At 43.5% G+C, this 21,797-nt stretch overlaps 2 protein-coding genes across 2 annotated transcripts in view; both read right to left on the bottom strand.

The window, feature by feature from the left end:
* PSTPIP2 (proline-serine-threonine phosphatase interacting protein 2) overlaps positions 1-6,491 on the bottom strand; it is a 77,060-nt gene extending 70,569 nt beyond the window's left edge. The window contains exon 1 of the mRNA XM_066247155.1: positions 6,300-6,491. Within this exon, the coding sequence (XP_066103252.1) occupies positions 6,300-6,332 (33 nt within the window). The 5' untranslated portion in view covers positions 6,333-6,491. The remainder of the gene's footprint in view (positions 1-6,299) is intronic.
* Positions 6,492-13,702: 7,211 nt separating this feature from the next.
* ATP5F1A (ATP synthase F1 subunit alpha) lies at positions 13,703-21,780 on the bottom strand. The gene is made up of 12 exons (XM_066246295.1): positions 21,626-21,780; positions 20,084-20,162; positions 18,842-19,011; positions 17,354-17,527; positions 16,996-17,162; positions 16,552-16,700; positions 16,114-16,265; positions 15,785-16,009; positions 15,155-15,262; positions 14,670-14,814; positions 14,064-14,214; positions 13,703-13,924 (listed from the first exon to the last, which is right to left on the bottom strand). Exons 1-12 carry the CDS (start codon positions 21,683-21,685, stop codon positions 13,843-13,845), a joined length of 1,662 nt encoding a protein of 553 aa, XP_066102392.1. The 5' UTR covers positions 21,686-21,780; the 3' UTR covers positions 13,703-13,842.
* Positions 21,781-21,797: the final 17 nt, after the last annotated feature.

The raw sequence follows: 21,797 nt of genomic DNA, 5'->3' as shown, positions 1-21,797 counted from the left end.
TATTTATTCATTTTTTAGAAAGGAGAGAGAGAGGAAGAGATAGAAATGAAGGGAGGAGCAGGAAGCATCAACTCCCATATGTGCCTTGACCAGGCAAACCCAGGGTTTCGAACCAGCGACCTCAGAGTTTCCAGGTCAACGCTTTATCCACTGCGCCACCACAGGTCAGGCTGGGGTTGTTGTTTTTTTTTTAGCAAGAACAGAAACAAAGAGACAAAGAGGAACAGACAAACAGGAAAGGAGAGAGATGAGAAGCATCAGTTCTTCGTTGTGACACCTTAGTTGTTCATCGACTGCTTTCTTATAAATGCCTTGACCAGGGGGCTCCAGTTGAGCCAGTGACCCCTTGTTCATGCCAGCGACCTTGGACTCAAGCCAGTAACCATGGGGTTTTGAACCTGAGTCCTCTGTATCCTAGGCCGATGCTCTGTCCACTGTACCACTGCCTGGTCAGGCTGTAGCCCTATGTCTTTGCCTCTCATTCTTTGCCCTTCTCTCCTCCTGCCAAAATATAGGCATTCACCAAGAGTGCTCTTTGGAGACTTCTTAATTCTTTATTCTTTCTCCTCAATTGAGTGACTGTCACCCACTTCCTTTAATTGTCACCTCAGTGCTGATAATAGCTGACAATCACAAATGCTCATTATGTTCCAGGCACTGTTCTAATTTCTAATTTTAATCCTCACAACTGTCCTATGGAGTAGACACTGTTATTATTCCATTTTTATACATGGGAAAACTGAGGCTTGGGACAGAGCAAGGTTTGAAGTAACTGACTAAGGTGCCCAGCTAGTAAAGGGCAGACCCAAGGATTCGAACCTCTCCTGTCCACCTCAGAGACCGCTGGTAACTGATGATGCTCTGTATTTCATGCAATTCCATGCACTTTCTCACCCAGACACCCTTTTCAAGGTGCTGGGGCCATTTCCATCAACCCCTCAAACCCAGAACGTTGAGCAACCGTCATCAGAGAGTAGTCACTGAGATGTGTGCACTGTCATTTAAATATTGAAATGCGGCCCTGAACTGGTAGCTCAGTTGGTTAGAGCGTCACCCTATGTGCCAAGGTTGTGGGTTCAATTCCTGGTCAGGGCACATATAAGAATGAGTAAATGAATGCATAATAAGCAGAACAATAAATTATTGTTTCTCTCTATCTCTCTCTCCCTTCCTCTCTAAAAGCAATAAAAAAATAATAAATGAAAGTTTTAAAAAAACTTTAAAAAAAAGATATATAATTAAATGGAAAAAAAATTGATATACTTCCAAACCCTGCCACCTGTCTCCTCCCCAGATTATTCCCACTAAAATCTGCCCACATGCAGCAACCCTGGCACTGTACCAGGGGCTGAGGGCTAGGCGTGGGGGCTTCAGGATGCTGTTTGGCTTTGTTCCTCACCAGTGCCACCCCTGTGGTTACAAATTGTCAGTATCGCTTCTGCCTCCTGCTCCTCCTCCTCCTCCTCCTTTTCTCTCCACAAACCAGTTCCTCCTCCTAACTTCCTTATTTCTGAGGTCCACACCTCATTCTGTTCACCTTATATGAGCGCTCCTTGCCTCTTCGCTTCTGCTCACCCTCAGCTGGTGGCCTCATTCTGTGGCTCTGACCTCTTCCACCCTCAGCAGCTCATCCCACCTGTCTCTTCTGCCTCTCACTCTGGTCCTCACCCTGGAACAGACCTCTTCTCCCCCTGGCCCAGCTTCCTCAGCCCCTGCTAAACTCTTCCTACCTCCTGCCCCTTCCTCCTTCACATTACTGAGGCCAGCCATTCAAGGGCAAAGCCTAGCTTCCTCATGAGAAATCTACCTTTAACCAAGGTGGTGATCTTACCCTGCCAATGCCCCCTTCATTACAGTTCCTCATACAAAGAAGGTATTTCATGAATATGTATTCAATTGATACCTACTTATATTTCCAAAGTCTCCTACTTTATCCAATCACAACCCTTTCATAAAAGTCATTGCTAGCCGCTCAGTACTCTCAGCAGTCTCACCTCCCTACCTGCTAAGAGTGCAAAAGCTCCACAAGGAGCCCTGGAGGTCCCCAACAGTTTCCCTTCTGCCCCTCTCTTCCCAAATCCTGACTAACCGGTGCATCTGCCTGACTCCTGAGCATCCAATGCAAGGCACCATGGCAGGTGCTGGGGGCCCAGCTAATGGGGACGTCCCTCTAGGAGCTCATGGCTAAAGCTGGAGAAAGATATATTCATATGAAGGTCCAGTGGTGACCCCAACTTCCTCTGGTACTGCCGTGGAAGACAGACATGCAGCTATGCTGGGACAGAGCCTCTTGCTGAGTGCTAACCTCCTTGAGGCATTCACTGAGCTTTTGGTCCATGCAATCACGCTCCACTATTTAACAGCAAAAGGACCTTGAAAAATGTTGCTTAACTTCTGCCACTCAGCTTCCTCACCTGTAAAATGGGATAGTAAGTAAGCTACCACCATAGGGAAGTATGAGGCTTAGGGTAGTGTGCGTAAAGCATTTAGAACAAGCTTTCCACAGATCTTTGCACAGTAATATTAGCTATTATTGTTTTTATGACTTGAAATGCCTAACTGGTGGTAGCACAGTGGTTGGAGCATTGATCTGGGACACTGAGGTCCCAGGTTTGAAACCTCAAGATCACTGGCTTGAGCATGGGATTAGAGACATCGCACAGTTGCTGGCTTGAGCCCAAGGTCGCTGGCTTGAGCAAGGGATCATGGCTCTGCTGAAGCCCCCGGGTCAAGGGAGGTATGAGAAGCAATCAATAAACAACTAAAGTGACACAAGTATGAGTTGATCCTTCTCATCTCTCTCCCTTCTTCTCTCTCTCTCTCTCTTGCTAAAAAAGCAAAAAAAATAAATAAATAAATAAATTATATATATATATATATATATATATATATATATATATATATATATGGTCTACCGGAAAGTTCTGTCAGTTTTTAGAATAAAACAAAATACAAATTTTTCTTACCGTCAATAAACTTTATTAAATAATATAATTGCCATTATTATTAATGATTTCTTGCCAGCGTGAGGGCAATTTGTATATCCCATTTTTGAAAAATGTTTTATCTTTTGATGCGAAAAATTGAACCAGTGCTTGTTTGATATCTTTTTCATTTTTGAATTTTTTGCCCTTCAAAAAATTTTGTAAGGACAAAAACAAGTGATAGTCGGAGGGTGCTAAGTCCGGGGAATATGTTGGATGCGACAGAATTTCCCAGCCTAGTTCTGCAATTTTTTGATGAGTCCCCAAAGCAGCATGTGGCCTGGCATTATCATGATGCAGTATGATGTTCTTCCTATTGAACATCGCCGGCCTCTTTTCTTGGACTGCTGTCTTTAAATTATCCAGTTGCTAGCCTGACCAGGCAGTGGTGCAGTGGATAGAGCGTCGGACTGGGATGCAGAGGACCCAGGTTTGAGACCCCGAGGTCGCCAGCTTGAGTGCGGGCTCACCTGGTTTGAGCAAAAGCCTACCAGCTTGAACTGAAGGTCGCTGGGTCTAACAAGGGGTTACTCGGTCTGCTGAAGGCCCATGGTCAAGGCACATATGAGAAAGCAATCAATGAACAACTAAGGTGTTGCAACGCACAATGAAAAACTAATAATTGATGCTTCTCATCTCTCTTCGTTCCTGTCTGTCTGTCCTTGTCTATCCCTCTCTCTGACTCACTATCTGTCTCTGTAAAAAAAAAAATAATAATAATAATAAATAAATAAATTAAATAAATAAAAAATAAATAAATTATCCAGTTGCTGACAATACTTCTCCAAATTGAGCTTTTCGTTCGGTTTTAAAAGCTCATAATGTATTGGTCCTCGAATGTCCCACCATATACACAACATTCTCTTATTCAGAGTCAAATTTGGTTTAGAGGTGGAAGGGCTAGGTTTTCCGGGTTCACAATATGCCCTTTTCCTTACAATGTTTTCATAGGTAATCCACTTTTCATCTCCAGTTGTCATCTGGTTCAAGAAGGGCTCGATTTTGTTCCAAGCAAGCAGAGATGTGCATATGACGACTCGATCATCCAAATTCTTCTGACTTAATTCATGTGGCACCCATCTTGAATATTTCCACACCAATCCTATCTTCCGAATATGGTCTGAAATGGTTTGCTGAGCTGAATTAAGCCTTTCTGCGATCTCCGATGTTGTCAGAAAAGGATCTTGTTCCAACATGATCGTAACAACATCGTCATCAATCAAAGATGGTCGCCCAGAACGTGGCTTATCAGAAAGGTCGAAATCTCCTGTTTCGAATTTTTTGAACCATCTTCTGCATGTCCTATCAGAAACTGTACCTTCACCAAACACTTTCAATAAATTTCTACATGCTTCTGTAGCATTTCTTCCTTGTTGAAATTCGTAAAAATTACAGTGGTGTAAATGAACTTTATCAGTAGCCATGGGTACACTATCGCTTCACACATAAGACTAACGTGAATCAACTTTGTTTTAGTTAATTTGCTACGTCAGTATGTATACATTAAGTGATAAAAATAGAGAGGCACACATGCGCCAAATAAACATGTGCTTACATGTCAAAACTTGTTGTGATAGAAACGGACAAAACTTTTCGGTAGACCTGATATATATTTGATGTAAAGTGTCACAGGAAATTAGAGATGGAAGATAACCTTTGCAAACTATCTCTCTGGATCTCAAATACCTTCTGAAAGTATAAGCCTAGAAAGTTCTTTCTCTCAGACAATCGCCTAACCTCTACGATCCAACCCATGCCTCATTCCTGTCCTCTGCCCTAACTTTTCCTGCAAACGTGCATCGAGAAGAGCTGCGCGGATACCTTACTGTGGCCTGGAAGCCCTCTGCAGACGGAGGGTGCAGTTCTTACCCTAGCACACGCACTGTCCGTCTCACTGATCGACTGTACTCATTCAGCAACTCTTCGCAGAGCACTCATTGTATGTCAGCCTGTGTAAGGGGCAGCGGCATTGAAAGCCAGTACAGTAGCTGTCCACATGGTGCTCACGTGTTTGTAGGCCCCCAAATTCAAAACCATAAACTAAAAAATGCTAAGGGCCAGAATGTGTGCCAGGTGAAACGATGACAGAGCCTGGCATCCCTGAATCAAGAAAGGCTTCCCTGAAGAGGTGATATCTGGGTGAAGATATGAAAACTGGGTGTCACACTTTGGGGGCAGAGGGTGAGGCAGGTCTCTCTGCCCTGCTTCTTCCCACAATGCCTGTTACGGGACCCAAAAGTCCTACATTCTACCAGAATAGGCCTCCTTACAGAGCCAGCTGTGAAATCATTCACGCTCTCTGTGCAGCTGCACAGCCCTGCACCCCACAGGTAGGAAATGTCCCAAAACGCCAGGAAGAAAGGACTTCACAAGGCAGGGACACCACAGAGCCAGGTTTCTCCACCCAGCAGCCCATGAATGGGGACAGGGAGGTGTGAAGCTAAATGGAGAACAAGCAGAGTCCCAAGCAAGGAGTTGGAGCCACTTGGCAGCTGTAGGTCAACTTTGAGGTGTACTGACTTCCTGCTCCCGCCTTAAAGGGATGAGGGTAGTTCCTCTAAATGCAGGGTTTACACCTTGAGGGGGCACCTGGGGGGTGAGAAGACTGGACAGAGGAGGACAGGGAGCAGGCAGACCTGTTGCCTCCTGCTGGTCCTACAGGGCTTGGATGCCCTCGCTAGTTCATAAGGCCTCACACACGACGCCCTCCCTCTGGGCTGGGGCCAAGGCCTGGGCGGAGGGCTCAGGAAAGAGGGCTGCCGGATGGGACAAAACTTCTGTAACAGAACCCCGCTAAGATCTGCAGGGGAAAGTCGGGAAATAACGCCGCTCTGACTGTACGTGGCCGCGGACCTGGAAACGACCATCCCCTGGGGGTGACTGCCACTGTGAGCACGGCGAAGCTCAGCCCAGGTCCCCGACCTCAGCTTCCCCCAAATCGGCTCACGCGCGGCCTCCAGGGCCATCGGCGACTCTCCCCGACAGGTCGCTCCTCCATGGGGTCTCGGTTTCCTCATCTGTGCGATGAGGGGTGGATGTCCCAACTCTCCAGGGCTCGGGCTACACCGGCCCGCGGCAGCGCGCACTGCTGGGGGCACGGACGGCAAAGGGGGGGGCCCGGGACCGGACTTGGGGGGTGCGGACGCGCGGCAGGCTAGGGATTCAGGCAGAGTGGGAACCTCACCCCGGCGTCCGCTCGGGTTCTGCGTCTGAGCCGCACAACCTCCCGGTCCCCCGGAGAGGCCGGTGCGCGGCGCGGCGCGTGGTCCGGGAGCGGTGGGTACGCGGCTGGGGCGCCTGCCCGGGCGGACTTACCCAGAAGTTCCTCTTGAACAGTGAGCCCGTCATGGCCGGCACTTCTGCGGGTGCGGAGGAGAGCGGAGCGGCTACTGCGCGCTGGCAGGCCTGGCGGTCACCGCCAGCGGTCCGGCAGCCCAACTCCGGAGTCCCCACCGCCGGCCGAGAGGCCCGCCCCCGGGGACTAAACCACGCCCGAAAGGACCGCCGCGTCCCCGCCCTCCGCCGCCCGCCGCTCTGGGACCTGATGAATCCCTGACGCACACCGATTTAATGCTCCGAGGTCAGGCAACAACCGCTGAGCAAGCCCCTAAGTACCTCCCTCCCTCAGGAAGCCTCGGGTCATTGGAAGGAACTAGTCCAGTCGCCTACCCGAATTCCTCGCAAAGAAATCCAGGCTCTGCAGGGTGGGGAAGGAGCCCCCGCCTGATCACAGGGTGGTCGCGTGGACCGAGTATCAGCTCCGTATAGCCTGAGGACTGACGATGCTGCGATTGCGTGAAGTGTAGACGCTTCAAAGAGTCGTGTTCACGACCCCAAGTGCCCGCTGCAGATCAGCCAGCCCTTGGGACACGTTTTAGTCTCAAAGTCATGGAAAGGCAATTGATACTTTCCCCCCTTGACTCTAGGTCTCTTAGTGGGGTCCTTACAAGGCGTTCAGGATCTCAGCACCTCCCCCCCCCAAAAATAAAAACCCACAGGGTTTTCCCACTCTTAAGATCCAAGACCCTCTCCATCAATCCCACTCCAGCAGTAGGAGCCCAGAACTTCCTTCCTCTTGTTCCGCTTTCACAGCACAACACCCCCGTAAAGAGCCCCAGGGCAAGCCGAACCCATCCCTGCTTTGTAGTAAAACGGTGTTCTGGGACAAAGTACTGCCCGGTGCCCTGTGCCCTGTGCCAAAGCTGGAGCCCAGAAAGGCTGAATGAGTAGCCCGAGATCACAGCGTATTATAGGGATGAAGAGCTCGGTTAGAGCACTGTCCTTCTAAACAAGGCCAGAGCTAAAGACACACGTCACTCCTGAGGCAGATCCACTCAGGCAGGAGAGGATGAAAGTCAAGGAGGATACAAATACTGAGCGCACAACCCCAAGCCTGGAGAGGCAAGGGCTTGCCTCTTGAGCAGGCTCTAGCTCGTCCAGACACAGTGAAAAAGGAATGGCTAAGATGACTTAAAGGACCGCTAAGAGGTTCTGCTTGGTAATGTCATCCCCAGTCCCACAATTACAAGAATGAAGAGCTGGCCTCTAGCTCTGCGTGACTTCAAGGGCATGCATACGTTCATCTGGTTTTTCATCTCTTTGGAAAGCTGGTTATAAAGAAGGGAAGCCTGGCAGCATCATTAGGATTCATCAGAGGTGGTGGGCGCGGGGTGGAGGTGGCAAGGGTAGGAGGGAGTCGCAGGAAGATAGGTTGAACCTTAGCGGGAGGGGTAAGAAATACTGCTAACTGGGAAAATGAAAGAAGCTGGAGGGTCAAGGACAAGACCAAGACTTTTCCTGGAAGTTTTGAAGATTTTGGAACAAATATTTTATATATAATTTTTTTTTAAGTCTTAGAAATTAGAAAGTATTACAAGTTCATGGTACACTGCGCTTGGTTTTCGAGGCTCAGGTTTCAAAGATCCCTGAATTTTAACACTCTTCCACCATCAGGTGGCAAGATTGCAAATTGCAAATGTTTGTCAAAGCTGCCAGAAAATTTTACTCACTCATTCCTCATTTATTAAGCTCATCACCTGGGCAGGTGTTGCAAAAGACAAGTAAAATATGTACTATATTCAAGGGGCTATGAAAAATTTGGGATATTTTACTAACATAGTTAACATTACTACAGCAATTATGAAATAATGAACTTTAATGGTTAATACATTTAAGATAGCTTGTTAATATTTTGACATAATCTCTTCCAATAATATCTATTTGCATGGTTAAGCTCTTACTGTACATAAAATTTAATCTTTCTTTTTTTTTAATCTTGCTTTTTTTAACTGAACAATATTTCCTAAGCATTTTCTAAAATCCTTAAATAAATCTTTACTAACAAATAGTTTGAAAGCACACAGTGCAAATAGGAAGAGGACATGAACAGACACTTCTCCCAGGAAGAAATACAGATGGCCAACAGATATATGAAAAGATGCTCATCTTCATTAGTTATTAGAGAAATGCAAATTAAAACTACAATGAGATAACAACTCACACCTGTTAGATTAGCTATTATCAACAAGACGGGTAATAGCAAATGTTGGAGAGGCTGTGGAGAAAAAGGAACCCTCATTCACTGTTGATAGGAATGTAAAGTAGTACAACCATTATGGAAGAAAGTATGGTGGTTCCTCAAAAAACTGCAAATAGAACCACCTTATGACCCAGCAATCCCTCTACTGGGTATAAACCCCCAAAACTCAGAAACATTGATACGTAAAGACACATGTAGCCCCATGTTCATTGCAGCATTGTCAGTGGCCAAGACATGGAAACAACCAAAAAGCCCTTCAATAGATGACTGGATAAAGAAGATGTGGCACATATATACTATGGAACACTACTCAGCCATAAGAAATGATGATATCAGATCATTTACAACAAAATGGTTGGATCTTGATAACATTATACGGAGTGAAATAAGTAAATCAGAAAAAAACAAGAACTGCATGATTCCATACATAGGTGGGACATAAAAACGAGACTAAGAGACATGGACAAGAGTGTGGTGGTTGGGGGGGGAAGGGGGAGGGGAAGGGGCACAAAGAAAACTAGATAGAAGGTGACGGAGGACAATCTGACTTTGGACAATCTGACTCACTCATTCCTCATTTATTAAGCTCATTACCTGGGCAGGTGTTGCAAAAGATTGAATGACAAGATAACCTGGACATGTTTTCTTTGAACATATGTACCCTGATTTATGGATGTCACCCCATTAAAATTAATAAAAATTTTAAAAAAAGAAGAAGCACACAGTGCTGGTCAAAACAGACACTCTTGCATATAAAATTGAAAACCTTTGTGAAGAGAAATTTGGGTCTGACATCAAAATTTAAAATGCATCTATCATTCTATGTTGAAGAATTTACCCTCCAAATATATCCCCCCATGTGCAAATTGAAATATGTATGCAGGTATTTATAGCAGCATGGTTACTCTAACAAAGATGTGAAGCAACTAAGTATCCATCCATGAAGAATTACTTCAATATATGGTGATATATATTGACAATGAAATCATACTAAAGCATAAAAAATGAAGAAGCTATTTGTATGTTGATGTGAATAACCATCAGATATGTTTGGGCGAGGAGGAAAAAGGACACTCACACAATTTTAAATCCCCTTGAGGAAGGAATGGTGCTGAGGGACACAGGGAGGGGGACCTACTTTTCACTTCATGCCATTTTGGACCTCAGAATTTGTACCATGAGTTTAGTACAAACCCCAAATAATTAAAAAGAAAACTCGGTATCATTTTAATTTTTGTATAATATCCCCATCAAATGGATATATTGATACTTTACCATTTCCCTAATGTTTTTAGAAATATTACTATGATAAATATCTTTTATAGAAATCTTTAAAATTTCTCATGTGGAATTATGGGTCAAAGAATACAAACATTTCTAAGGTACTTGAAATATATTGCCAAATTGTTTTCCAGAAAAGTTGTATAATTTCTATTCCTCTTGGATATCTTACCTCTCCAAGAAGGTTGCAAAGCACCTCATAAAAGGTATTCTCTCATGTATTAAACGATGGAGCCAGCCAGAGAATTTCAATGAACTCTCTCTGAGCCTCAAAAATACCAATTTTTCAGTCCCTATAGTCTGATCCCTCCCTTCCTGGAAGCAAGGGTAAATCTGGCAGGGGTACTGACCACCTAGCTAATGCCCATTGGAGTCCAGGACAAGGACCTGGCCAGAGGCCATGGCCCCAAAACACCAGAGGGCAGGAGTAACCTGTTATTAAATTTGCCAACTCAATGTCAAAAAGTGGAGAGGCTGGGTTTTGTCACTAAGATTAGAAGCTGAGTAGACTGAGGAATGGAGCAGAGGGTCACAACAGGACAGGAATAGAATACACAGGAAAAACATTCAGGAGCCTTCACTGTCCAAAGTTTAGCTGTGTCACGGCTGAAGAGGTCTGCCTTAAATCAAAGCAAGGATTAGAGTGGGTACCATCAAATCCTTAAATCTTCATAAGTAGAAGTGAGGTAAGGGACTCCAAGGACCAAATTTTGGCCCAAGTAGTTTAAGGGTGGAAAAACTTGGATACATACTGTCATAGAAGACAGTCTTCTGTATATAGGAGAGGGAGGGAGCTTTTTTTAAAATCAATAGCCCTTAATGGCAAACCACAGAAGAGGAAATTTATGATACATTTGTCCTACAAAGGACTCATATCCAGTATAAACAGAGAAAATTTGTAAAGTAAAACAAAACCAGGACTGTACAGGGTTGGGGCAGGAACACATAAAGTAAGCCTGGAGAATCTTCAGTTCCAGAAAGTATGTGAGTGCACGCGCGCACACGCGCACACACACACAAAACTAAGGCACATCAAAGAAACACAGGAGCCAACTGAAAGAGCCCACGACGGCCAAAGCTAGAACAATTTGAGTAACAAAATATAATATTGGGTCTGATTGGAGATCCCAATCAAATTCAAAATGTATTCTAAAGGGCTAGTTGACATCTCAAAATAGTCATGGCAGGCCCTGGCCGGTTGGCTCAGTGATAGAGCGTCGGCCTGGCGTGCAGGAGTCCCGGTTCAATACCCGGCCAGGGCACACAGGAGAAGCACCCATATGCTTCTCCACCCCTCCCCCTCTCCTTCCTCTCTGTCTCTTCCTTCCCCTCCCGCAGCCAAGACTCCATTGGAGCAAAGTTGGTCCGAGTGCTGAGGATGGCTCTATGGCCTCTGCCTCAGGCGCTAGAGTGGCTCTGGTTGCAACAGAGCGACGCCCCCTGGTGGGCATGCCGGATGGATCCCGTTCGGGTGCATGCGGGAGTCTGTCTGACTGCCTCCGTTTCCAGCTTCAGAAAAAAAAAAAAAATTACAAAAAAAAAAAGTCATGGAAAACAAGAAAAAGACAAATGAAATATTTTAAAGAGAATAAAATATACAGCAAATGTAATACATAAAACTTTGCTTGGATTCTGGTTTAAAAAATATTGTGAAAGATGGTTATTTGGAGAAATTTCAATATGGACAGCATATTATTGAATCAATATTTATTTTCCAACATTCACCACTCCCCCATAACCTATACAAAAAACACATTTTATGACAGCCATTAGGCAGAGTATTGAGGCACACCTGGTGCCTGTAAGGTCTATCTGACTAGTCTGTAATTGATAAAAAATAACATTTGAAGCACAGAATTTGCTTCTCTTGGTTCATGGCTGCAGTAGAATGGGCTGGGCTCTGGCCCAGCAAACCTAACAGTGAAAGAACCATGTAGGACACAGGTGTGACAATGAACAACTTAAGTAGAGAGGAGCCATTTAATAAATGGGAGCTTTAAATAACTGAATATGCATATGGAAAAAGATTCCTCATCTTGACACAAAAATATAATCTTAGGCTCTGGCCCATTGGCTCCATAGAGTTCATCCAGCGTGTAGACGTCCTGGGTCAATCCTGCAACCATCTGCTTCTCCACTCCTCTCCCTCCTCTTCCCTCCCACAGCCATGGCTTGGTACGAGCCTGTCGGGACACTGAGAATGTCTCCTGAGCCTCTACCTAAGGTGCTAAAAATAGCTTGGTTGCAGCATGGCCCTACATGGGCAGAGCATTGGCCCAACAGGGGTTGCCAGCTGGATCCTGTTCAAGATGCATGTGGGTGTCTATCTCCCCTCCTCTCACTTGGGGGAGGGGAAAAATATATATATAAACTCCAGGTGGATTGTGTAGTTCAATCCTATGTGTCAACCTTGCTAGGCAGCCTGTGGTATCCAGTTTTTGGTCAAACACCAGTGCAGATAATGTAAAGAAACTTTTTAACACTTAAAATCATCACAAGACTCTGAATACAGGCTTATTACTTTCCGTAATGTGTATGGGTCTCATCCAGTTGAAGCCTTAAGGAAATACCCAAGGCCTACCAAAGAAGGAATTCTGCCTCCAGTCACAACTGTCCTGGGTCTCTAATCTGCCAATCTACCCATTTGAACTCACCAGCCCCCACAATCCCTCTCTATACATCCTACACTGTATTTCTCTGCAGATCTCATGACCTGGATTAATCTGATAACAAATGCAAACCTTTAAAACTCTTAGAAAATAGGCCCTGGCCGGATGGCTCAGCGGTAGAGCGTCGGCCTGGCGTGCGGGGGACCCGGGTTCGATTCCCGGCCAGGGCACATAGGAGAAGCGCCCATTTGCTTCTCTACCCCCATCCCCTCCTTCCTGTCTCTCTCTTCCCCTCCCACAGCCAAGGCTCCATTGGAGCAAAGATGGCCCGGGTGCTGGGGATGGCTCCTTGGCCTCTGCCCCAGGCGCTAGAGTGGCTCTGGTCTCGGCAGAGCGATGCCCCGGAGGGGCAGAGCATCGCCCCTGGTGGGCGTGCCGGGTGGATCCACAGGAGTCTGTCTGACTGTCTCTCCCCGTTTCCAGCTTCAGAAAAAGAAAAAACAAACAAAAAAAACCTCTTAGAAAATAGTTATATTTGTCACTATAGGATAAAGGACTCCTAAATAAGATTTATACCACAAAAGTGTAATTTGATTACATTGTAAGAGATGTTTATAAAAAAGTACATTAACAAGCTACACACTGACAAATGTTCACAAGTCTATTCATCTGATATCTCCTTTCTCAATTTTTGTCTCGATCTTTCATACTACACCTAACATTTTTAAAATTTCCTTGTGGATTTTGTGTCCTTTTCTTGTTTACAGTAGCTTTTTAACAGTGAAGCTAGTGAGGCTCTTCAACATTATCAAATGTGAACTTTGCCACATGTATATAGCTAATGAATTTTATTTTTAAAGAGACAGGAAGAGGAGAGATGAGCAGCTTTTATTTATTTTATTTATCAACTTGTAGTTATTTCACTTTTTAGTTGCTTTTTATTGTCTGCATCTCATACCTGCCCTGCGAGCCAAGGACCTTTGGGCTCAAGCTGGCAAGCTCACATTTAAGCTGACAAGCCTGTGCTCCAGCCAACACCCTCAGTGCCTCGAACCTGGGCCCTCAGCATTCCAGGTACACGTTCTATCCACTGCACCATTCACTGGTCAGTGAATCTCTTTAATCAATTACAAAGCACTCTAGTCTTGCAAAAATACTTAGCTGTGAATTATCTGAGTAAGCCCACTTAGATTGTAACACTCAAGTAAAATTCAGCTATGAAGACTGTTTACCAATTCCTCAAAGTAATCCCAGTTTTTTACAAAGAATCACTCAAACTACAGAAAACAGCCAAGCAATATGGAACCTTTATTTTTAAGGTGATTTCTGTACATCTGGAATATGAGAGTAATCCTTTTACAAATGGAACTGATGACTATAAGAAACCATGACAAACACAAACTGGTATTTGATGTGAATCCATAGGAGTTTAAGCTTCAAATCCAGCCAAGAAGTTTGTTACAATCTCCTTCAGCTTTGCATCCGACTGTTCTGAGATCTTACCGTCAGCCCTATTTGGAAATAAAGCAGATCATTAGTTCTGAACTCGACAAAGATTCATTGACTAGGCTAACTACAAAATTCAAAAGAAGTTTAGCAAGACTTTATATCTTAAAATTCACAAAAAGAGGCCTTCAATTGTGTTCATACCTGATATTACCCAATAGGGCTTGGTGCTGGCTGATAACATGAGACAAGAAAGCATTCTCAAACTTTGTGATCTTGCTGGGCTCCAGTTTATCAAGATACCCCCTTACACCAGCATAAATAACAGCTACTTGTTCTTCAATAGCCATGGGAGCTGAAAGGAAACAAAAGCCAAGTTACCAGTCAGAGAAAGTTTATTATCTGGCAGTGTATATATTGGTTTGGGTATAATTACTTGCTAAAATTTTCTTTTCTTGTTAATTGTGCTTGCTGATATTTTATAATGATAAATGCATACTAACATTCTTTTAAATCTGCCCAATTCTATACCCATTTGGTGGGGTAGGGTGAGGTCAAGGGAGGGAAGAGCAATTAATAAGTGCTAATTCCCCAAAAGAAAGGTATTAAATATATTTAATAAGTTTTACTGATTATAAAGTTTGTAGCATTTACATTTAAATAGGAACGGTCCTTTAATTAAATAAAATAGGCATTGATGGCATTCAAAACGCAGGACCTCTGACGAAAAATAACATGTATTATAACTTATAAAAAGCTATGTGATATTCCCACAGCAGGAACTTGACCCAAATAAAAAGAACAACTCACAATACTGTCCTTGCTTCAGCAACTCAGTCAGACGCACACCACGACTCAAGAGTTGTTGAGTGGCAGCATCAAGATCAGAACCAAACTGAGCAAAAGCAGCAACCTCCCGATACTGAGCCAATTCCAGCTTCATGGTACCTGCCACCTGAAATACAGAATGGGTTAACTTCATACAATACAAAAATACGTAACTCGCCTGACCTGTGGTGGCGCAGTGGTTAAAGCGTCGACCTGGAAATGTTGAGGTCGCCAGTTCGAAACCCTGGGCTTGCCTGGTCAAGGCACATATGGGAGTTGATGCTTCCAGCTCCTCCCCACCTTCTCTCTCTGTCCCTCTCTGTCCCTTTCTCTCTCCTCTCTAAAATGAATAAATAAAATTAAAAAAAAAAAAAAAAAAACGTAACTCAATGAGACAGTGCGCTAAACAAATACACTGATTTTAGCCTAATGAGGAAACCCATCACCAACAAAGTAATGTAAATTACCTGCTTCATGGCCCTGGTTTGGGCAGCAGATCCCACACGTGACACAGACAAACCAACGTTAATGGCAGGGCGAATACCTTTGTAGAACAATTCTGTTTCCAAGAAGATCTACAAGGTAAGGAGAATACAGATGCTAACAAACTTAAAGAAATTAACACTTCAAAAAGACAATGCCAAAAAACTGAAGCCCAAACACTGAGAAAGAATGCCAAATTATTTCTTATGGTAATGGTAAAGAGCTCCTTAAATCTTTCACAACCCAATCAACCTACATATGTCATTGCTGAGGTTAGAAGTGCAAGTCATGGAAAAAGTAGCATTGTATTAAAATATATACAGGTGAAGTGTTATGAGCTCTTGGATTTGTTCAAAATTATCTATTGGGGGGGGGAAGAATAGTAGTCGGTATAAATGAAGCAAGAATGAAGTATTCTATTCTATGAATTAATAAACAGGGGAGAGATAAATGGGATTTTTGCTATACTATCCTATCCTCCTTTTGCATTAATTTGACATTTTCCATAATAAATAAAAAAGACTTTTAACAAATCAGTTCATAACCACCAGTCTCAATCAATGCCTTGGAATCATCTTAAGCTTTTATACTTATATTAAGCATGGAAAGAATACCTGTCCGTCAGTGATGGAAATGACATTTGTTGGAATGTAAGCAGACACATCACCAGCTTGTGTTTCTATGACTGGTAAAGCAGTCAGGGAGCCACCACCAAAAGAATCGTTCATCTTGGCTGCTCTCTCTAGCAGACGGGAGTGTAGGTAGAACACGTCACCAGGATAGGCCTCACGACCAGGGGGCCGGCGCAGCAGCAAAGACATCTGACGATAAGCAACAGCCTACAGTACAGAAAAAGGTAGTGAAATTCACCTATTAAACAGAAGTTACATTTGTCAACTTTTACTGGATGCAAAAATAGTCTTAAAAATATATTTCTTTTGACCTGTTTGGATAAGTCGTCATAGATGATCAGAGCATGTTTGCCATTATCCCTGAAATATTCTCCCATAGAACAGCCAGAGTAAGGAGCCAGGTACTGAAGTGGGGCAGCATCAGAGGCTGTAGCTGAAACCACAATGGTGTACTTCATGGCATCTGAGGAAGAAAACAGAGTTTAAGTTTTACAGGGTTGTCAATATTGTAATTCTTAAGTTAGAGACTACTGTAATGAAAAATATCGAAGTCCTTTTACCATGTGATTTACTATTAAGATTAATCGGAATCAAACAACTTCTCCTTAGTTTGTTTTATGCTACTTTTCATGTTTTTGTTTTACTTATTGATTATCTTAGTTGAAAGTTCATTAGAGAGTAATTAAAATCAGCCTTTATTAAGTACACACTATACTAAGTAACAGCAATCAGACTAAAGTTCTTATAACCTGCATCTGTAAGTCTCTTCACCAACTGGGCAACAGTGGATCTCTTCTGACCAATAGCAACATAGATACAGTATAGCTTCTTCTTTTCATCAGTTCCATCATTGAAACGTTTCTGGTTAATGATTGTGTCAATAGCAATGGATGTTTTCCTTTAAAAGCAGAGTAAACAAAAATCTTACTAAATAAGTATTTCAAAGATTTTCCCAATTAAAATTTCACTACTCAAAGGGGGTGGGGGAAATATATTCAGTGGGACACTTGAATCTATGTAAATACAAAAAATTAAAATCATAAAAAACCCATAAAGTTTCACTACTATGACTAATCTGCACATATTCTACTCTCCTCATTATATCCAAAGCATTTACCATCCCAACACTAAAAAGTAATCTTTTCACAGAGCCAATTTTAGTTAGAACTCTTAATAAGCTTCTGAGTCTTTACCCAGTCTGTCGGTCACCAATAATCAGCTCACGCTGGCCACGACCAATGGGCACCAAGCTATCCACAGCCTTAATGCCAGTCTGCATCGGTTCCCGCACAGAGATTCGAGGAATGATCCCAGGAGCTTTCAGGCCAACTCGCCGACGGGTCTTGGAACCAATTGCACCCTGGAAAAAAAATTAAAAAGAACCCAGACAATAAGTTTTAGTATTTGTTAGAAACTACATGCCTGACCTGTGGTGGCACAGTGGATAAATGTTGACCTAGAATGCTGAGGCCACTGGTTCGAAACCCCAGGCTTGCCTGGTCAAGGCACATATGGGAGGAAGGGAAAACATCTAATGAATGACAAACCTACCTTTCCATCAATGGCATTACCGAGGGCATCTACTACACGACCCAACAGCTCCTCGCCAACAGGAACATCCACAATGGCTCCTGTCCGCTTCACAATATCTCCTTCCTTAATTAGCTTATCATTTCCAAACACGACAACACCAACATTGTCAGGTTCCAAATTCAGAGACATACCCTACACAAAAGACACAATCGAACACCTGAGTGGCTCTTTTCCCCACATACCAACACTACATGATATCAAAATAGCTAGGGGGAAAAAGCAGTATTGTCCTTTAGATCTGGCTGGTTTACTCTTAAGTACTTTCCCAACAATCTTCTTTAAGACTTTTAAAATAGCAACATGTTTCCTTGAATAATCTTAGAATAACATTATAACCCTACCAAGCTCCTTATCACATCCTCAAAGAACACACAAAAGCAAAGAAGTTGAGCATATTAAACCTTTTTCTACTGCATTTCCTTTGACGATGGCTTTTGAGCTAGGACGATCAATATGAAATAAAGCGATCAAGGTCAACTGGAAATTTTAAGACATATTTGATTTATATCTTTTGATCTGTAAGAAGCTCCATAAACAGTGTAATTATCTAACGAGACTCTCTACTTCAGATTTTCCTAAAAGGTAAAACCATATTTCAAAATGGAAAGATTTTAGGTCCCTAAATCATGGCTGAAACAAGAAAAGCTATTACAGGAACTGAGTCTGGTCAGCAATGAAAGATCTGGCGAAGTACTTAGAATACAGAGGAATATCATAGAATGTCATTGGAGGTACTGAATCTTTAGTCTAAATCTCAGACTTCAATATAATAGTCACTAACCACATGTGACTTCTAAACTAAATCAAATTTTTAAAATTCGGTCTTTTAATCACACCAACCATGTTTCACGGTTCAATAGGCTCCTACGTATACTAGTTATCGTATCAAACAGCAGAGACATAGGATATTTCTGTCACTGCAGAAAGTTCTATTTGACAGTACAGGTCAACATTCCTTAACAGCTAAAAGAAAACTCAAGATCCATCAATTTCAACCTAATCTTTCAAAGACACCTAAGATATATATACACATTAAAGATAGAAGAGGTTAAATTTTTAGCCAAGGTTTTATAGATCTTGATAAAATTTTTGGCACTATAAGTCCTCTTCTCAAGTGGCTGTTTCCATACCTAGATATGAGCAAGTCCAAGATGATCTTTCCCCTCTGTGTACTTAGTAGATAATCCTATTTATTGCCCCGATCCATCTAGATATTAGGCTCTGCTTTCCTCAGAGAACCCATGAATCCTATACAACTTTTATTTCTCAACCCCCTGGTCAACTAGGTTCAACCTAATAGAAAGAAGTGGACTTGACAATGACCACAAAAACCTTGGCACATTGAAATTTAAAGTTTAATAATAAAAAACAACATAACCTCTGATTTACTATATAACTAAATGAATTATTAATCCTAAAACAGCAAAATCTCCTTTTATAATTTACCTTTAAGCCTGAAGAAAACTCTACCATTTCTTCTGCTTGAACATTCCTCAGCCCATGTACTCGGGCAATACCATCACCAATACTTAACACACGCCCAGTCTCTTCAAGGTCAACAGAAGTATCAGCTCCAAGAATTCGCTCTTCAAGAATAGAGGACATCTCAGCAGTGCCTGTTGAGAGAGGACAATTGCATTATAAAAATAATATGATCCCAGAATCTTTTCAAAACCTATTTCCCTAACATGAAAACAAACCCAAGTAATTGAGAGAAAACCTCACAGGATACATGAAAACCAGATTAAGAAGCTAATAAAATTAAGCAAAATCCTTAAAATAAATATTTCCTATCTTGTACTCCTTTGGTTCCTTTGCTTATCTCCCCACTTCTCTATAGAATCTGCAATGTGCAAATTCAGAGATGAGCAGCTACTGCCTTTGAAAAACATAGAAGAAAAATTGCCTACTTTTTGTAATGTTTTTCAAGAGAGGAGGAAAAAAATCTATCATACATCAGAAAGTGTGCCCACCACCTGATATGTGTACATTGTTTCCAGCCAAGGGAACATTATCAAAATAAAGAAGCTGTATTAACATCAAAAGAAAAATATATAACTGTAGTTCATTTCAATAGAACAAGCAAACCTACCAAGACAGGACTAAATCTGTCTTGTGATAAGACTATCACTGTGTGTTAAGAATCTGAGATTCTATAGTAACTAAAATTCATAGGGGAAAAAAAGGGGGGGTAAAAAAACCTACAAAAACTATATAACTCATTTTTCATTTAATGAAAAGGTAGTAAGTGTGATGTAGACTTAGAAATAAAAGCCCTGGCCGGGTTGGCTCAGCGGTAGAGCGTCGGCCTAGCGTGCGGAGGACCCGGGTTCGATTCCCGGCCAGGGCACACAGGAGAAGCGCCCATTTGCTTCTCCACCCCTCCGCCGCGCTTTCCTCTCTGTCTCTCTCTTCCCCTCCGGCAGCCAAGGCTCCATTGGAGCAAAGATGGCCCGGGCGCTGGGGATGGCTCTGTGGCCTCTGCCCCAGGCGCTACAGTGGCTCTGGTCGCAACATGGCGACGCCCAGGATGGGCAGAGCGTCGCCCCTGGTGGGCGTGCCAGGTGGATCCTGGTCGGGCGCATGCGGGAGTCTGTCTGACTGTCTCTCCCTGTTTCCAGCTTCAGAAAAATGAAAAAAGGAAAAAAAAAAAAAAAAAAAAAAAAAAAAAAAGAAATAATGACTTACCAGTCTTCTGAAGACGAGTGTTAGAGGCATGGAGATTCCTTGCAGCAACGAACGATGATCCCAAAGCATTTTTGGAGACCTAGAGCAAGAATACGTTTTTTAATATGATTTTTAAAAGGCCTTCATAAAACTGGCAAGCTTGAATGTGGGCTGTTTGATCAAGTAATCAGTTAAAATAATAATCTGATTAAAACTGTTAGACTATCAATCAGATGAGACAACACCATAATGCAGTTCCTGGTGCCCTGTAAATAGGTAAACTCAACAGTTAACAAAATGTCTTTTCCTTCAAAGGCATCAAGTACTATCATTTTGACTTTAAAGATACATTTCATTTAACTTGTGGAAATTGTCAATATGATAAAACTGCTTCCTGAAAGGGGCAAATTTCAATAGATTACCTAACACAAGCAAACAAAGATCTGTCAATGTTGGAATTTGATTAGAAACTTAGAGGTATGACATATGCAACTTTTTTTAAACTGCCTTCAACAAAGCCTGCATGAATCTGGACCTCTCCTTCAAATTTAAATGCTGTGATTGGTCACAGTCCATTCTGAAACTTCTATAGGACCTGGATGAAAATAGTTAAAACACATTTTGTTAACAGAAACCCAAGATGCTACCAATGGTTGTATTAGGGCAGTAAAATAGCCAGTGTGTTTATTTCACCCTTCAAATTGAGACTTTTACGATGAAAAAAAAAAAAAGGTGTAAAATCGCTTACACAGGATTTCAAGTTATGTTCTTCAAGGAAGATAAATAAGGACGGGTACTGACCTTCACAGATATTTTCTGACCTTTTTATTTTCCTTGTGTCCTCAATCACTGACTAACAATTCCTCAAGGACGAAATCTTACACATGTCAAAGTACCACAGAGCACGTCTTCTGCTAGACTGAGACAACCTAGAAGCAGCCTCACCGCCTTCTCGGCATCAGCCGCCTGACATGCCTAACTGCCCCTGTGCGGTGTTTTCACAACCGTTTCAGCACAAAGAGAGCCCTGAGGCACTCAGAAAACCACTGTCATCTATGGCTCTCCTCTGCACCGACCTCCGGGCAGAGGTGAAGTGCCAGGCCCGCTGACCTTCGTACAATGTCAGGCTTCCCCAGCTCGCTCTGACCTTCAGTGAGGGAGTCCCGGAGAATCGGTGGGGCCGGGCCTCGCCGTTAGCAGCAAACTCCGGACAGCTAGTGCCCAAGCCCTGACCTTTACCCAAGGCCCCCAGCGGGCCGCTCTCAACTGATGACGGGAATCCTCGAGGCCCCATCCCAGGACAGCAGCAACATCACTGTCCTCCCTGCACCACTCTGCACCATCCTTCACGCACGGAAGGCATGCACTCTTCAAGAGCTCTGCTGCCGCCACCGCCCGCCTGCCTGCCGGCTGGCCCGGCCAAACCCGAGCAGCCACCTAGTGCAAGATGGCGCCAGCCACAGCCCCTCACCCTCCTTGCAGCAAGAGCTCCCGAGCCAGCGCACCACCACCCGCTGCCGCCCCCACCAAGCCACCTTCCTCCCGCCGGTGCCCCGCGCTCACCAGCCCAGCCCGCCGAGGGAGGGTACGGGCCACGGCCGCGGCGACGCGCACGGACAGCATTTTTGCAGCTTCCAGGCGGTTCCTCTGCAGCCACAGCCTCGGACCGACTGGGACAAAATGGCTGAGCTACAAAGAAGGTCAAGGCAGCCGGCCCATCTGACCCGGAAGTACC

This window comes from Saccopteryx bilineata, chromosome 11 (genome assembly GCF_036850765.1).
Source record: "Saccopteryx bilineata isolate mSacBil1 chromosome 11, mSacBil1_pri_phased_curated, whole genome shotgun sequence".
NCBI classification, from domain to species: domain Eukaryota; kingdom Metazoa; phylum Chordata; class Mammalia; order Chiroptera; family Emballonuridae; genus Saccopteryx; species Saccopteryx bilineata.
This window is presented reverse-complemented; position numbering and strand designations above follow the sequence as displayed.

Excerpts from the sequence above, each read along its gene's own strand:
- ATP5F1A (XM_066246295.1), bottom strand. The coding sequence starts at position 21,685 with ATGCTGTCCGTGCGCGTCGCCGCGGCCGTGGCCCGTACCCTCCCTCGG. Across the intron at positions 17,528-18,841 it reads AGTTTTCTTCAGGCTTAAAG|GGTATGTCTCTGAATTTGGA; the intron begins GTAAATTATAAA and ends TCTTTTGTGTAG. Across the intron at positions 13,925-14,063 it reads GCCCTATTGGGTAATATCAG|GGCTGACGGTAAGATCTCAG; the intron begins GTATGAACACAA and ends ATTTCCAAATAG.